The sequence below is a fragment of the Schistocerca americana genome, chromosome 2 (genome assembly GCF_021461395.2).
Source record: "Schistocerca americana isolate TAMUIC-IGC-003095 chromosome 2, iqSchAmer2.1, whole genome shotgun sequence".
Lineage (NCBI taxonomy): Eukaryota > Metazoa > Arthropoda > Insecta > Orthoptera > Acrididae > Schistocerca > Schistocerca americana.
Genome location: NC_060120.1, coordinates 489,609,712 through 489,628,034, shown reverse-complemented (window position 1 = coordinate 489,628,034; position 18,323 = coordinate 489,609,712). Strand labels below are relative to the sequence as shown.

Below are 18,323 nucleotides of genomic sequence, written 5' to 3'. Positions count from 1 at the left end.
AATAACAGGGATATGTGAGACATAGTATTGTTAACGTCATTTAGTTCTAGGTATTTATGAAGAATGATGTAACATTGCAAAGAGTTTTACTTCCTGGAAAGATGATTATATTAATTAATATTATAGTTAATGTAGGTAAATGTTAAAGCCCAAAGTAAATAAGAAAAAAAATTAAAAATAAAGCATATATGGAAATTCTGATGATTTTATCAAAAGAGGATAATGTTGATAAAAAAATCATTATTGTAATTTTGTTAGTCTAAATTGTCCAGCAAAATTATATCATAAATCTTGTAGGAAAGTCATCTGGGTTATAAAATCATAATTATATCCTTAGTCTTAACAGGGAAGTAAACACTAAAGAGTTACATAAATGATCACGGCTGCAACCACTTGTTCAGTTCAAGACACAGCTATGTCTCAGTTTTCGCACAGTATTTTGCATAATGTTTGCTCAGTCAGACAGTTAATGAAAAGTTTTGTGACAGAGAAGTGAAGAGACTACAAGTAAATCATGAATGTCAAAACATTTTGGTGCAAGACAATTATTTCTGATGACGTAAGGGTGCAGCATATTCCAAGAGATCACCTCAGTAATTACTGCAGTGAAATTCACAATTTGATCAACAATTATTGTCTCCTTTGAGTCATCAAGATAGTGGATTATTTTCTGCTCCAATCCAACAAGCTATCTAGCACAGTAGCCCACTGTATTTGCTTTAGGGAGGACAGTTGAAATCCCCATCCGGCCATGCAGATTTAGGTTTCCCATGATTTTCCTAAATTTCTCCAGGCAAATTCCAGAATGGTTCCTTTCTATAGGGCATAGCTGATTTTGTTCCCCATCCTTTCCTACTTTGAACTTTTGCTCCGTCTCTAAATGGGATGTTTAACTCTAAGTCTTCTTTCTTTCTCCTGCCTGTTCCAACGCTTTTTATCTTGTACAAGAATCTCTGTAAAATAACAAGATGATTTGCTACTGTTGGACTCAAACTTTCAAACAGTTTATGTCTTAATTGTAAGCAGAAATGTTTCAAGCTTCAAACCTGGCACCTTGTTACAAATGATTTGGCACTAATCACTATGATTTTAATATTCTTGCTTGTACAGGGTATTTCTTTGGGTATTACACTGATACTTCCAAATCTCCTACAGCTATCATCATCTGAATTGAATGGAGAATCATCTAATCTAATTAAAACCTTGTGTGCACACCACATACAGCTAGATATCTGGGTAGCAATCTCTAGCGTGTAGTGCACATCTAATCTTTTTAGCAGGCCTTAACAGTTCTCAACTCTATGGCACAAGTCCAAGACATCACAGCCTAGATTGTAATAGAACCTTTGAAGTCTCTGGTTCAAGTATTGCACCTGTTTTGGAACCAGAGGGCCACAATCAGTTCTGGAAAAGGCTGCAAGTTGTGAATTTAATTGAAACTCCATGAAAAAGGCTAGTCTCTGCAGAGCTCGCTGTCAGTCACTGGAATGATCCAAGTATGATCTTATCCTTTCAAGATTTTTTTGTGGAAACAAAACATAAATTTAAAATAAAAAACTATGGTTGTTTGTAAGTAGAATAATTATGATATTTCCAAAAAAAATCAGTTTTAATGCAAGAAACAGAGATGCTGGATTTGTATCTATTTTATTGTGAACATCAAAACAGTGAGTGAAGAAATATGAGTTTTTAAAATATTCTGTTATTGTTGCCTGAAAATTGTTAAACTCATGTGGTAATTAGGCACGATGATCCACAATTTTCAACATACTATTCAATTATTGAGGGAATTAAATCAGTTACACAGCACTGCAGGTAATGCTTGCGAGTAGTATTCCTTTGTTTAAGTTTTTGTTCAATACAATAAACAAACACATTTTTATCTCAAATCAGTTAATAACAGAAAATTTCACTACCCTCCTCAAAATTTTGGAATTGATGTGACAATTGTCCGTACTTTAGCTTATAAATTTTTGTATGTAGATGATTCTTTCCAGCTAACTTCTAGTGTTAACAATCTCTGTAAACACCTGAATTACCAATGCTGTCTGTAAAAAGGTCATCCTCCAATGACACTCAGTAATTGGAAGAAGGTGCAGATCACACCCATCTACAAGAAAGATAGCAGAAGTGATCCACAAAACTACTATTGAATATCCTTGACATTCACTTTTGTAGAGTCTTAATAACATGCTCTGAGCTCAAATATAATGAAGTATCCCAAACAGATGACCACCTCCAAGCCAACTATCTTGGATTTGAAAACACTGATCATGTTTCAAATCCAACTTGCAGTTCTCTCACATGACAGAGGGAAAGCCATGGATCAAGGCAGTCAGGTAGATGCAATATTTATTGATTTGTACTACCCCCATGAACCATGGACCTTGCCGTTAGTGGGGAGGCTTGCGTGCCTCAGCGATACAGATAGCTGTACCGTAGGTGCAACCACAACGGAGGGGTATCTGTTGAGAGGCCAGACAAACGTGTGGTTCCTGAAGAGGGGCAGCAGCCTTTTCAGTAGTTGCAGGGGCAACAGTCTGGATGATTGACTGATCCGGCCTTGTAACACTAACCAAAACGGCCTTGCTGTGCTGGTACTGCGAACGGCTGAAAGCAAGGGGAAACTACAGCCGTAATTTTTCCCGAGGGCATGAAGCTTTACTGTATGATTAAATGATGATGGCGTCCTCTTGGGTAAAACATTCCGGAGGTAAAATAGTCCCCCATTCGGATCTCTGAGCAGGGACTACTCGAGAGGATGTCATTATCAGGAGAAAGAAAACTGGTGTTCTACGGATCAGAGCATGGAATGTCAGATCCCTTAATCAGGCAGGTAGGTTAGAAAATTTAAAAAGGGAAATGGATAGGTTAAAGTTAGATATAGTGGGAATTAGTGAAGTTCAGTGGCAGGAGGAACAAGACTTCTGGTCAGGTGACTACAGGGCTATAAACACAAAATCAAATAGGGGTAATGCAGGAGTAGGTTTAATAATGAATAGGAAAATAGGAATGCAGGTAAGCTACTACAAACAGCATAGTGAACGCATTATTGTGGCCAAGATAGATACAAAGCCCACGCCTACCACAGTAGTACAAGTTTATATGCCAACTAGCTCTGCAGATGATGAAGAAATTGAAGAAATGTATGATGAAATAAAAGAAATTATTCAGATAGTGAAGGGAGACGAAAATTTAATAGTCATGGGTGACTGGAATTCATCAGTAGGAAAAGGGAGAGAAGGAAACGTAGTAGGTGAATATGGATTGGGGGTAAGAAATGAAAGAGCAAGCCGCCTGGTAGAATTTTGCACAGAGCACAACCTAATCATAGCTAACACTTGGTTCAAGAATCATAAAAGAAGATTGTATACATGGAAGAAGCCTGGAGATACAGACAGGTTTCAGATAGATTATATAATGGTAAGACAGAGATTTAGGAACCAGGTTTTAAATTGCAAGACATTTCCAGGGCAGATGTGGACTCTGACCACAATCTATTGGTTATGAACTATAGTTTAAAACTGAAGAAACTGCAAAAAGGTGGGAATTTAAGGAGATGGGACCTGGATAAACTGAAAGAACCAGAGGTTGTACAGAGTTTCAGGGAGAGCATAAGGGAACAATTGACAGGAATGGGGGAAAGAAATACAGTAGAAGAAGAATGGGTAGCTTTGAGGGAAGAAGTGGTGAAGGCAGCAGAGGATCAAGTAGGTAAAAAGACGAGGGCTAGTAGAAATCCTTGGGTAACAGAAGAAATATTGAATTTATGTTTATGAAAGGAGAAAATATAAAAATGCAGTAAATGAAGCAGGCAAAAAGGAATACAAATGTCTCAAAAATGAGATCGACAGGAAGTGCAAAATGGCTAAGCAAGGATGGCTAGAGGACAAATGTAAGGATGTAGACGCTTATCTCACCAGGGGTAAGATAGATACTGCCTACAGGAAAATTAAAGAGACCTTTGGAGAAAAGACAGCCACTTGTATGAATATCAAGAGCTCAGATGGAAACCCAGTTCTAAGCAAAGAAGGGAAAGCAGAAAGGTGGAAGGAGTATATAGAGGGTCTATACAAGGGCGATTTACTTCAGGACAATATTATGGAAATGGAAGAGGATGTAGATGAAGATGAAATGGGAGATATGCAACTGCTTGAAGAGTTTGACAGAGCACTGAAAGACCTGAGTCGCAACAAAGCTCCGGGAGTAGACAATATTCCATTAGAACTACTGACAGCCTTGGGAGAGCCAGTCCTGACAAAACTCTACCATCTGGTGAGCAAGATGTATGAGACAGGCAAAATACCCTCAGACTTCAAGAAGAATATAATAATTCCAATCCCAAAGGAAGCAGGTGTTGACAGATGTGAAAATTACCGAACTATTAGTTTAATAAGTCACAGCTGCAAAATACTAACACGAATTCTTTACAGACGAATGGAAAAACTAGTAGAAGCCGACTTTGGGGAAGATCAGTTTGGATTCCATAGAAATATTGGAACACGTGAGGTAATACTGACCCTACGACTTATCTTAGAAGCTAGATTAAGGAAAGGCAAACCTATGTTCCTAGCATTTGTAGACTTAGAGAAAGCTTTTGACAATGTTGACTGGAATACTCTCTTTTAAATTCTGAAGGTGGCAGGGGTAAAATACAGGGAGTGAAAAGCTATTTACAATTTGTACAGAAACCAGATGGCAGTTATAAGAGTTGAGGGACATGAAAGGGAATCGGTGGTTGGGAAGGGAGTGAGACAGGGTTGTAGGCTCTCCCCGATGTTGTTCAATCTGTATATTGAGCAAACAGTAAAGGAAACAAAAGAAAAATTCGGAGAAGGTATTAAAATCCATGGAGAAGAAATAAAAACTTTAAGGTTCACCGATGACATTGTAATTCTGTCAGAGACAGCAAAGGACTTGGAAGAGCAGTTGAATGGAATGGATAGTGTCTGGAAAAGAGGATATAAGATGAACATCAACAAAAGCAAAACAAGGATAATGGAATGTCATCGAATTAAGTCGGGTGATGCTGAGGGAATCAGATTAGGAAATGAGACACTTAAAGTAGTAAAGGAGTTCTGCTATTTGGGGAGCAAAATAACTGATGATGGTCGAAGTAGAGAGGATATAAAATGTAGACTGGCAATGGCAAGGAAAGCATTTCTGAAGAAGAGAAATTTGTTAACATCGAGTATAGGTTTAAGTGTCAGGAAGTCGTTTCTGAAAGTATTTTTATGGAGTGTAGCCATGTATGGAAGTGAAACATGGACGATAAATAGTTTGGACAAGAAGAGAATAGAAGCTTTCGAAATGTGGTGCTAAAGAAGAATGCTGAAGATTAGATGGGTAGATCACATAACTAATGAGGAGGTATTGAATAGGATTGGGGAGAAGAGAAGTGTGTGGCGCAACTTGACGAGAAGAAGGGATCGGTTGGTAGGACATGTTCTGAGGCATCAAGGTATCACCAGTTCAGTATTGGAGGGCAGCGTGGAGGGTAAAAATCGTAGAGGGAGACCAAGAGATGAATACACTAAGCAGATTCAGAAGGATGTAGGCTGCAGTAGGTACTGGGAGATGAAGAAGCTTGCACAGGATAGAGTAGCATAGAGAGCTGCATCAAACCAGTGTCAGGGCTGAAGACCACAACAACATTGATTTGTGAATGGCATTTGACTCAGTATCACAGCCATGCTTATTATCAAAAGTTCAGTTCTATGGGGAAGTAAGAGAAATTTGTGACTGGGCTGAGGATTTTTTGGTAGTGGTGAAGCAGCGAGTTATTTTCCACAGAGAGTCATTGATAGATGGAAAAGTAACTTTGGGTCTGCCCAGAGAAGTATATTGGCACCTGTACATTGTGCTGTATATTAATGACCCTGTGAATAATACTAATAAAAAATCTCAGGCTTCTGCAGATGTGCAGTTATCTATAGTGAAATACTATTTGAAATAAGCTGCACGAATATTTGTTCTGACCATTATAAGATTTGGAGGTTGTTCAAAGATTAGCAGCCTGCTTTAAACATTCAACAATGTAAAATTATACATTTCCAAGCAAAAAAAAAAAAAAAAAAAAAATAGTAGTGGAGGGTAAAAATCGTAGAGGGAGACCAAGAGATGAATACACTAAGTAGATTCAGAAGGATGTAGGCTGCAGTAGGTACTGGGAGATGAAGAAGCTTGCACAGGATAGAGTAGCATAGAGAGCTGCATCAAACCAGTGTCAGGTGTGAATGATGTTTTCTCTTATGTGTTTCTGTACTCCTCGCATTGATCTGCTATAGGTGAGTTATTTGACATCTACTGTTCTAGAAGTATAATACCAATTAGTCAAAGCTGGAATTTGTCAATTCATAAATATACCTGACTATGACTAGTTGAAGGGATGGAATGACCACATAGTCTCAGTCATAGGTAAAGCAGATGGCAGACAGCAGTTCATTGGTAGAATACTAGGAAAATGCAATCAGTCTACAAAGGAGACTGTGAACAAAGCACTCATGCAACCCATCCTACAATATAGCTCAAGTGTGAAGTACCCATACCAACCACTACTTACAGCAGATCAATACATGGAGCATAGCACTCCCATGGCCTGGTAAGATGCTTTGTGGGGCCACTGGAGAATGCTTTGTTTATTTGTTTGTTTGTGGCTCAAAAATGGCTCAAATGGCTCTGAGCACGATGAGACTTAACTTCTGAGGTCATCAGCCCCCTAGAATTTAGAACTACTTAAACCTAACTAACCTAAGGACATCACACACATCCATGCCTGAGGCAGGATTCGAACCTGCGACTGTAGTGGTCGCCCGGTTCCAGACTGTGGCGCCTAGAACCGCTCAGCCACACCGGCCAGCTGTGTTTGTTTGTGTGTTTGTGTGTTTATGTGTGTGTGTGTGTGTGTGTGTGTGTGTGTGTGTGTGTGTGTGTGTGTCCTTTTGCTAGAAAAAAGAGGTAGTGCTTAGATGTTAGTGTGAATGATGTTTTCTCTTATGTGTTTCTGTACTCCTCGCATTGATCTGCTATAGGTGAGTTATTTGACATCTACTGTTCTAGAAGAATAATTTATACATCATAAAATAAACTCACACAATCCTTAAAAAATGTATTTCCAGAATAAGATACTGATCATTCTAACAAACAATGGAAAATCTAGGATGGAATGTAGCAATATTGTGAAAAGGAAAGTTGTTACTCACCATATTGTGGAGATGCGAGTCATAGATAGGCACAACAAAAGGACTGTCACAAATAACAGCTTTTGGCCAGTAAGACCTTTCTCAAAATTAGACAAAAAACATACACATACACACTCATGCAAACGCAACTCATGCGCACATGACCGCAGTCTGGTGGATTCAGTTGCCTGAGACTGCAGTCATGTGTGTGTGAGCAGCATTTTCCTGAGTGTGTGTGTGTGTGTGTGTGTGTGTGTGTGTGTGTGTGTGTGTGTTTGTCGTGTAATTTTGACAAAGACCTTCCTCGTTGAAATCTGTTACTTGTGACAATCCTTTTGTTGTGCCTATATGTGACTCAGTATCTCCACTATACACCGATCATTCTATTATACATTACTGTAAGAGTACATGTGTGCATGCACAACAATGCTGCGACTGAAGTTCAGTTGATAGAGTGGAGTGAGGGGTTGTGTTGGGTGGAGGGGGAGAAAAGAGACAGCAAGCAGAAGGGAGGGTTAGGGACAGAGGGCTGATGACCCACAGGGTGCCAGCAGATGTACAAAATAGAAATGCAGTATATGGACAGCAGAACTGGTAAGTTCAAGTAATGCACAATTATGGTGACATAAGGGAGTGGATTGAGAGTGAGTGAGAGAACAGAGGAAAAGTCAGAGGGCATGCCTGTGTGGGGTTAACAGAGAGTGAGGCCAGGAGGATTAGAGAAACAAAGGATTTGTTGCAAGGATAACTCCCATCTACATAGTTCAGAACAGCTGGTAGTGGGAGGAAAAATCCAGAAGGCACAGGTTGTGAAGCAACTATTGAAATTGAACACATTGTACTCAGCAGTATGTTCCATCACCGGGTAATCAACTCTGCTCTTGGCCACAGTTTGGCAGTGGCTATTCACTTCAGTTGGACAGTTGCTTGGCGGTCAAGCCCACATAAAATGCTGGGCAGAAATTGTAGAAGAGTTGATATATGAAATGCCTACTTTCACAGGTAGCTCTGTCTCTGATGGTATAGAATCAAGGCTGTGAAAGGACTGGATTGGAGTAGAATTACTGTGTAGGTGAATAGGACAGGTCTTGTACTTGAGCCTTCCACAGGGATATGATGCATATGGCATGGAATAGGGAGTGGTTGTGGAATAGGGATGGATCAGGATACTGTGTAGGTTGGGTGCTTGGCAGAATATCACTTTAGGAGGGGACAGAATGATTGTGGATAGGCTGTCCCACATTTTCGAGGTCGACGATAGATAGTCGAAGCCTTGCTGAAGGATACAGTTTTGGTGTACCAGTCTGGGCCAATATTGGACAATGGGGCGATGGGCAGGGGAATGGGGGGTTGGGGGTGCTCCTATGCAGCTGGTTCTTGGGGATGGTGGGAGTATTAGGTATGTGTTAATATATGACAGGTGAAATCTATTTGTGGACTAGATTGGGTGTTAATGTCTCTCTGTGAAGGCCTTAGTGAGACCTACAGCATACTGGGCAATGGAATGGTGGCCAGTCTATAAAGGATGATTTTTCTGGTTTGGAAGGTATGGTAGCTGTCAGAATGCAGGTACTGTTGGTTTATGGGCTTGACATGGACAGAAGTATGGACGGACCCATGAGAGAGGTGGAGGTCAATGTCTAGGAAGGTGGCACATCAAGCTGAGGAAGACCAGGTGAATCAAATGGGAAAGAAGGTTTTGAGGCTGTGAAGGAATTAGCATAGGGTTCCTTGGTCCTGGGTCCAAATTATGAAGATATCATTTATAAACCTGAATCAGACAAGGGGTTGACAATTTTAAGACGATAATAAGATTTCGTCTGGATGATCCATAAACAGATTAGCATAGGGGGTACCATGCCAGTGCCCATGGCTGTGCTGCTGATTTATTTATACAAGGTCTGACAAGTTTAAGTGGAGATACATCCACTGATGAATGAGAATGGTGTACTGAACAACATTACATCAGCATTTGTATCATTTGCATACTAATAATTACAACTATTACAGTCATACATTTTTAGGTTGTGTAGTACCTCCAAGTACATGTGGCACAAGCAAGACATTAATGATCATTTTCCTCTGGGAAGCAGGTCAGGTACTGAAATGTCTACTTATGGATGCAAGACAGAGAGTCTATACTGACAGGTGCAGTCCACATTTTGGATCCGTTACAATCATGCAGAAAACATTAGGTCCTATAGTTTTTTATGTATTTGTGGGAAGACTGGTTAATACAAAGAAAAACAACCAAGGCATTGATGTGAGTACATACTAAGGCATCACATATAAAATATCTGCACTTATACCCATTACATACCATATATCTGCCCCTCAAAGGACAAGTAGTCATGTGTGAGGATGCAATTAGTTAGAGGTTTAAGGAATGAGGTGGTGAATTTGGAGTTGAAAGGATGCTGGAGTGGTAGTGTTTGACAGCAACAAGGCCACAAGCATGAGGGTTATTGGTGTACTGGAGGTGGCATCAACAGTGATGAATAGTGGTCCAGGCAATAATGGCGCGAGGATGGCAAAAGTTGGTGAAGGACATGGTTTGTATTTTTAATACAAGAGGCTAGGTACAGGCAATTGGTTGGAAGTGTCTGTCAATATGAACAGATATTCTTTCAATGGGAACATAGCAACCAATTACAATGGGGCATCCAGGATTGTTAGGGTTATTGGTTTTGGGTGGAAGCATGCACAGGTCATTGGAGTAAAGAGGGAGATGGATTTGGGGGAAAGGTTTTAGGATGGGCCCAAGGATTTGAATGGTGATTCGAGGTTATGTTGGACTTCTGGGATAGGGTAATTAGGGCTTGGCTTGCAAAGGAAGGAGTCAGACAGCTGGTGGATGCCTTCCATTATGTAATCACTGTGATCTATCATGATGGTGATGAAGCTCTTGTCTGCAGGCAGGATGACTAAATCAGGGTCTGTCTTGAGGTTGTGGATGGCTGTTCATTCTTTGATTGAGAGGTTTGTGTTCTTGGGAGGGGACCTTTGGAAAGCTGGAGAGGTCATGTAGGAGGTGAGGAATAAGATAACCAGATAATATTCTGCCAGAGGTTTCCATACTATTTTTTTAAGTTAAAATAGACCAGTTGCTCATAATGATGAAGAGCTATATTCTGTTGGACACTGTTGGTGCATAGTAATTTTGTTTGTGAGAGAAATGAATGAAGGAGATACTACTACTCACAGAAAGGAGAACCTTATATTATTTACAGTACTGGTAATTATTGTGAGAGTAAGAACTGAACATAATTATGATACAATAAAATACCTGTGCCAATTGTCCAAATTTAGATTTCTGTTCTAGTGATATGGAGGAGCTGTCTCTGAATAAGTCTGCTACAAATTTGCGCATGAATTCAACAGATTCAGCCAAAATTTCATCAGACTGACTTTCATAGCTTAGGCTGGAGGCCCAAGATTGTACTGAACCTTCAGACCCTGAAAGATAAAAAATGCTGTTTCATTTATCAGAATAAATTACTTTGTATTCAATATAATGTATAATTAAAATATATGTCCCCTTTCTTTGTCTAAAACAGTAATCAGCACATTTTACAATTCAGTGCCTTATATATCTGGCTTACATAGATAAGAATCAATTTAAATGATGGATTAATATTCATAAATGTTATTGAAAATACACTACTGGCCCTTAAAACTGGAGCATCATGAAAATGTTATGTAACAAATACCAAATTGAAATGGTGTGTTCTATATGCTTGGATATTCAAATGATCAGATTTCAGCACAGCCACACAAAGCAAGTAGGAGTAATTCCATCCATATTTGGTATATAAAAAAAGATTATGCAGTGGGTTTCTCATTCAGAAATTGCATTTGAATCTTGATTATTTTATGTAAAGCTTGAGCTTTCAACAGTGGGTAGCAAGAAGGTGCTTAAAACATCAATGTAGGCATGTGCTGTGATATTTCCATGCAAAACAACAAGGGGTGTAAGCCCCTCCATGAAAAACATGACCACACCACAACACCACCACCTCCAAATTTTACTGTTGGCACTACACACACTGGCAGATGACGTTCACCAGGCATTCACCATACCAACACTCTGACATCGGATTGCCACATTGAGTACCATGATTTGTCAACCAACACAATGTTTTTCCACTGTTCAATCATCCAATGTTTACACTCCTTACACCAAATGAGGCATTGTTTGGCATTTACTGACATGACGTGTGGCTTACGAGCAAGCGCTTGACCATGAAATCCAAGTTTTCTCACCTCCCGCCTAACTGTCATAGTAGTTGCAGTGGATCCTGATGCAGTTTGCAATTCCTGTGTGATGGTCTGGATAGAAGTCTACCTATTACACATTACAACCCTCTTCAACTGTCGGTGGTCTCTGTCAGTCAACAGATGAAGTTGCCCTGTACGCTTTTGTGCTGTACATGTCCCTTCACATTTCCACATCATTATCACATCAGAAACAGTAGACTGGGTATGTTTAGGAGAGCGGAAATCTCACGTGCAGATGTATGATGCAAGTGACACCCTATCACCTGACCACGTTCGAAGTCCATGAGTTGCGCAGAGCACCCCATTCTGCTCTGTCACGATGTCTAATGACTACTGAGGCCACTGTATGGATTACCTGGCAGTAGGTGGCAGTATAATACACCTAATATGAGAAATGTATGTTTTGGGGGGATGTCTGGATACTTTTGATCACATAGTGTATGTCTTGTGTCTAAACAGTAAACATCTAGTACTACGTATTGGAATATAACGCTGATGTGTCATTATTGGGGTCTACTGTATTGCAATATCATTGCTTGTGTTAAGATCCCATGACTGTCAAGTGAATATGAAATTGATGGCTTCAGGAGGTCATACTTAGTGTCATGCAGTATCTCTGGAGCCCTGCCTGGCTAGTGCCCAAGAGGTCCAATTACAACAAGACAAGTGTGATGATGTCTGGAGCACCACTGACTCTCACCAAGGCAACCATTATTGTGGTTTCTCTTGACATGGCATCAGAGAGCACTACAGCAACAGTGGCATGCCTCAACTACAACAATGGGCACAGGTGTAACATCTAGCTGTTTTTTTCATATAAATGCCACATATGTGTACAGCATCAAAGTAAAAATATTCTTGTCTAGAGGCTCTCACATTGTCAGACTTCATATGTCATCATCATAGGGGTCCAGAACATAGCATAATGGTGTGGGGTGTCATGGGATACACATCACAGTCACCTCTGGTTTGCAAAGTTGGTAATTTGGATGACAGCCATTACCACTCTGATGTGTTAAGGCATTGGTTGTGCCATCTCTTTGAGATCTCTATGACATTATCTTTCAACAAGATAATGCAAGACTGAATGCTGTCCTTGCTATTCTAAGATACCTCAATATAGAGTGTGTTTGACTGTTGTTCCGGCCAACACTTTGTCCAGACTTTGCACCCACTGAAAACATCTGGAAATGGGTCACTGAGAATAGCATCCCACCACTCATCAGCTGCTTTATCATATACTCAGGCACAGTTTTGAAGCGGGACAAAATGACGTACCCGTATTTGTCATTCGTGATCAGTTCAACCTGATGCCAAACCACATTCATGACATTGTTGATGTCGAAGGAAGCAGCTCTGCATTGTAAATTTTTCACCATGTATACCCCCAGATTATTTGCAGTTCCTTCTCAGTGTTCCAATTTTAATGGCCAACAAAGTCATTATTTGTCGTGTAATTAAAAAAAAAGCCTATTGTGTAAAGCTAAATTACCACTTACAGGAAAGAAATACCCAATGCTTCAGCAGTTCAGCACAATGAAGACTTAAATATAGCTATGTATATGTGTGTGGACAAAAATAATTGAAAAATATATATATATTAAGTGCCTAGATGTGGAGTATCACAATGCAGAAATGTGTCAAGTATAATATTATAAAGATAAATAAAATAAATAGATGCATTAAAAATAACCACCAATGGTTGCAACATCTTCAGAACCATGTGTAAAAGATAATGGAAGTTCTTTTCCCAGGGAAGACAGAAGAAATGTGTGCAGCCATTTTAAATTTACAGGTAGTTAATGAACAATCTGATCCAATAGGAGACACAGCTACATGTCTAGCATCCAACTTTATCTTCACCTTTACTTACAACTTACTGCTCTGTCACATGTTTGGTCCATTTTTTGCATGTAGATGTTTGTTTGAATACATTCCAGAAAAATGGCATTGCAGGGTTATAGAAATGCTATACATTTTACCATGTGCATCAAGCAAAGACCATGAACCATACAAAATCAACTGAAAATTCATGTTTTTCACAGACAAGCAAATGTAAGACCTAAAATTAACATATAAATCTGTACAGAACAAGCAAAAATGATGGAAGTGTAGATCAGACTGAAGCATGCAAAAAAGCTTCAAACAGAAGAATGTAATGTTAAGAGGATGCAAATGAAGAAATGGGAAAAAGAAAGAATTGTAAACATTTGGAGTGAGCTGCTCAAATGAAAACAAAGATAACAATAAAAATTGCATGTCACAATATGCTTACTGAGTGTTCAGCTTCTTCTTAGACCTGCTTGTGGCTTTATTAGCTCTTACAAAGAGCAAATAAATTATCCTGATCTTTTCAGATGAAGAACAAGACTTCTCTCGAGAAGTAGCCAATTTGTGAGACATGTTTATGTATTTCAAAAACCTAATTGAGCACCAAGAACATTATGACCAGTGCATCTAATAGGTTTGTTACTCAGCTAGGTACTCACACCGACTCCCTTTCACTGAAACAAGTATTTAAAAAAAATGGTTCAAATGGCTCTAAGCCCTATGGGACTTAACATCTGAGGTCATCAGTCCCCTAGACTTAGAACTACTTAAACCTAACTAACCTAAGGACATCACACACATCCGTGCCCGTGGCAGCATTTGAACCTGCGACCGTAGCAGCAGCGCGGTTCCAGACTGAAGCGCCTAGAACCGCTCGGGCAGAACGGCCGGCAGTATTTTAAAAGTCTTTAAAGATGTCTATAAACAAGTCACAACATTCCCATATATTGGGAGCAAGTGTTCACTGAAATCCACACTTTTGACCCATGAGGTGCATGATTTTCTTCATACCTGAAAAATTTAAAGGGCATCACATCAAATCAATTTCATCACTGTCTGTTTCAGAACCACAGAAACACAGTGCTGTACCTCTGACAAATACTACACCTAGAGAGGAACATACATCATGAATAGATGCACATAATACTACCATAGACCATACCTTTTTTGGTATCTTTTGTAACAACCAGATGTACCCTCAGTATAAAACTGTTGTCAACTCTTCTGTACTGATTGGTGACATATCACTAGTAGTGATTCTTACACAAGCTATTACATTCTCTGGGTCATGGGGTTCTGGGTTTGATTCCCACCTGGGTTGGGTATTTTCTCTGCCCAGGGAATGGGTGTTTGTGTTGTCCTTGTCATTTCATCATCATTCGTGAAAATGTCTAGACTGGACTGTGTAAAGAGTGGGACTCTGTACAGACACTGATGACCACGCAGTTGAGCACCACACAAACCAAACATTATCATCATCATCGTCATCTTACATGAGTTTGTTTGGTAACTCTTACTTTATAAGTGACCGATCATTTTGGCAATCAGAATGTAGGAATGTTAGTTTACTTTGCCAACTTCCTCTCAGTTACAGACAGAGCAAGTTTTGTGTCAATTCTATGCTTACCTTGAGATATATGTTGTACAAAAACAAGCAGTAAAGTTTATATATGTCAAACATTTCAAGTCCCCTAAAGATGGCTAGTCAAACAATAAGGCATAATCTAACAACAGACTTCCTCTCTTATGAAGTTTGGTACTATCATTTGACCATAATTTCAAAACAGTAGCGTTTATAAACACAACTTCTGGATCATAGCTGACCTTCAGTATCTACAACATAATGTAACAGTAAGAAAAGACACAATTAATGCAGCCATACAAATATTTAAGTACCACACTATCTGTCAACATGTAGCTACTTTTTTCATAAGCAAATGTATTGATTTTGAAAAACCAGGTGGCACATTCCACATCCTAGTAAGACATCATTAACAAAGATAAAAAGTTAGTCATCAGCTACACACTTTACCAGTTCGGATAGTTTAAATTTTCGTCTTCAGAATTGAAATAGGTTCAAATCACTGGTAAGCCAATGCCAATATAAGAATCAGAGGGCAGTGTCCTTCGATACAGAGTCAATAAAACAGAGTGACATCTCTAACAGTATATGATACATATGATGAAAACTGCACATTGTTTGTAGTATGTGCGAGAAAAGCCAATCCACCAAACTGATACAAAGGTTTTTTTTGTGCATCTGATAACTGACTTTTTATCTTTGTTGAAATATTCTGCAGCTGCTGATCTACAACTTTGAACAAAATTATAGATTTCATTAATATCATCCATGCAACTTGACCTAAATTAACTAAGCAGGTTCTATCTAACTGACAGCACATCTTCACACAAATATGGATGTTATGCAACAGGAAGCATATTTCATTCAAGTAGGCAAATCATGTACACTCTTCCCTTTTCCAATTATAAGCTGCCCCCATCATTTCAGATGTTGGCATGTCTTTATTGTTTCTACTTCAAGGATATCATGATCTCAAAGGGACCTTGCATCCAATAGATGTACATGATCAAATGTAGCACAGGTCAGTTGGAGAAAGACAGGGGATATAAGCTTCCTTGAGATGTTTGAGAAAGTACCGCAGCATTCACTGAACATAATTTAGGAAAACCACTAAAAATCAAAATCAGACTGATTGGATGAGGACTGCTTCTTAACAAATCCAGTTCCCTGAACAATGTATTGCTATCTCACAGACTCCCCATTTAAACAACATACTCACTCTTGACTCAAGAAGCAAAATGCAGCTAAACTATTGATCTACCAGTGATATGCTCTGTTAAATTGGTGGATACAATTTTGATGACACAGAGCTTTTAGCATGTTTTCAATATCCTTTACCTGATCTGATCCAGTACTTTTTGCCATCATGGTCAGAATCTATGCTCGTACTGGGTCCATAGCCATCACCATCACTTGCTGAACCACTGCTTGGTGCCTCTGTGAAATTCAGAATGAAGATAATATATTAGAACACATGTGGGCTGCATCAGTTATTTTAAAAATATTACACATTCAAATGTAAAATTTTGTTTGTGAGGTTGTAACTGCTGTCCTCATAGTGTTTTCCAAAAGGTACTGTGGACAACACCAATTTCACATGCAACTGACTGAGTGCTGTGATTTTTGGAACTTCTCCTGGCATAATTCCTGATGAAATAGTTCAGATCTCGGTGATCAAGCAAACAACAGTTCAACAAGTTACCATGTTGCTATCATCAGGGATATGATGAAAAGTTTGCATAAGAAATGGTGTAGGGCTTGTGTCTCATCCCCCACTCTGACCTGGCTCTCTCTCTGCAGTTTGCATCCAGGTGAGGGGATGGGGCCAGCATCTTCCTCCTCCCATCAAAACATTTCTCTGTATGGGGTTTGCACTTAAAGATGCACATAATGATGGCAACATGATTGCTTACCGAAATATTCTGCCTCTTGGACAATGATGTCCAGCTGTTCACCCGTGAACTATTTTGTCATGACTGATTTCTAATTCCACATGAGAAAGCTCTTGCTCTTATAAGTTGCAAGTCAAAATAAATTGTTACCTTTCTCAGTTATTGTATTGTCGTACCAGTTGCTCCATTTCCCTCAAACACTGGAACATTATTGGAAACATGGTGTGTGTCAGATGCTTCCTGCATGGGTACTCTGCCTGATGTAACATGTCACAGTCAGCACAGTTTCAGTTTGCTTGTCCGCATGAAAATCATGCTGTTAGTTCTGTAATAGGACACAATGCCATATGGCTAGGGGTGAGAGACTTCAGCTTGTGAATACAAACTGCAGCCTTACAGACCTTTGTATCAAGACCAACCATGTCAGTACACTTAACACTCAATATGCAGTGCATTAGTGAAATTTCCTGGACTCATTCCTAATTATGTACACTACTCTGTTGGTCAGGCTTGTCTATCCCATGATGTTACAACCATATACATAATAAAACAAATTGTTACATTGTTCAAACAATGAACAATACATAAATTCTTGCATTCTGTGGCAGAATTATCTCACAACACACTTGGTTTTATAGCTCTCAACTTGGTTGTTACAACCCAAAATTTCTTATTTCCAAGTGTTACACTTTAACTCCTGCATCAACTAAGAAAGCTTTTATCAATATTATAGACACACCCTTTATAAGGATGAGTAATTAGGTCACACCAACAGTTAAGCTTGGCACAGCATCCATTACGAATGAGATAGCCACATGATTGTATACTGCTTGCATTTTGGAATTAAGAGTGATATAAATGTTTCCATAGGCCTTAAAGGCATTATCTGTATTGTTTGTTTGAAAACATAGAGAGACTCCACTGCCATTAGTGTTCTTCTACCCTACTAGAAGACAATGTTTTTGCTTTGATCAGTGCTTCTCTTTTTGTCCTTTCACTGCAGCACTTATGCATCAAGGAAAAAAACAGACATTAGTTACAAGGGAGCTAAGTGCTACTGCCAGATGCAATATACTGATCAAGGCAGCCAAGAACTATATCAGGTTATAGCCAATATTAGTGTTTACACACAGCACTAGTGATGACTTAAAGATTATTATTATTATTATTATTATTATTATTATTTTTTTTCTTTTTTTTCTTTTTCTTTTTTTTTTTTTTTTTAACAAAGAGATAGAGGGGCTGGCCAGTACTTACTTCAGCTCAGTACAGCCGATAGATACACAAAACAGAACAGAGAAAAAGAAAATTTATTCAATTTTATTGTTGAAATATGATAGGAAATCCTTCCCATAGACTGAAACAATCAGGGCCAGATTCACAGATGGCAGTGTCCTGGGCAAGAGACTTTTTGATCCTCTCCACCCATTCCATCCCTCCATCTCGTGTTTATTTTTGACTTCCTGCATTTTTAGTTTTTTTATTTTTTTAACTGAAAATTAAGATTCCATTTAAGAAAAGTTAAAATAATGGAATAACTTAAAAGAAATGTATCAGGAA

General features: G+C 39.0%; 1 protein-coding gene across 1 annotated transcript in view; it reads right to left on the bottom strand.

Moving 5' to 3' along the window:
- LOC124594803 (uncharacterized protein KIAA0513) overlaps nucleotides 1-18,323 on the bottom strand; it is a 249,300-nt gene that overhangs the window by 68,311 nt on the left and 162,666 nt on the right. Inside the window, exons 4-5 of the mRNA XM_047133233.1 lie at nucleotides 16,210-16,308; nucleotides 10,468-10,637 (exon numbers count right to left, since the gene is read on the bottom strand). Coding sequence (XP_046989189.1) covers nucleotides 10,468-10,637; nucleotides 16,210-16,308 — 269 coding nt within the window. The remainder of the gene's footprint in view (nucleotides 1-10,467; nucleotides 10,638-16,209; nucleotides 16,309-18,323) is intronic.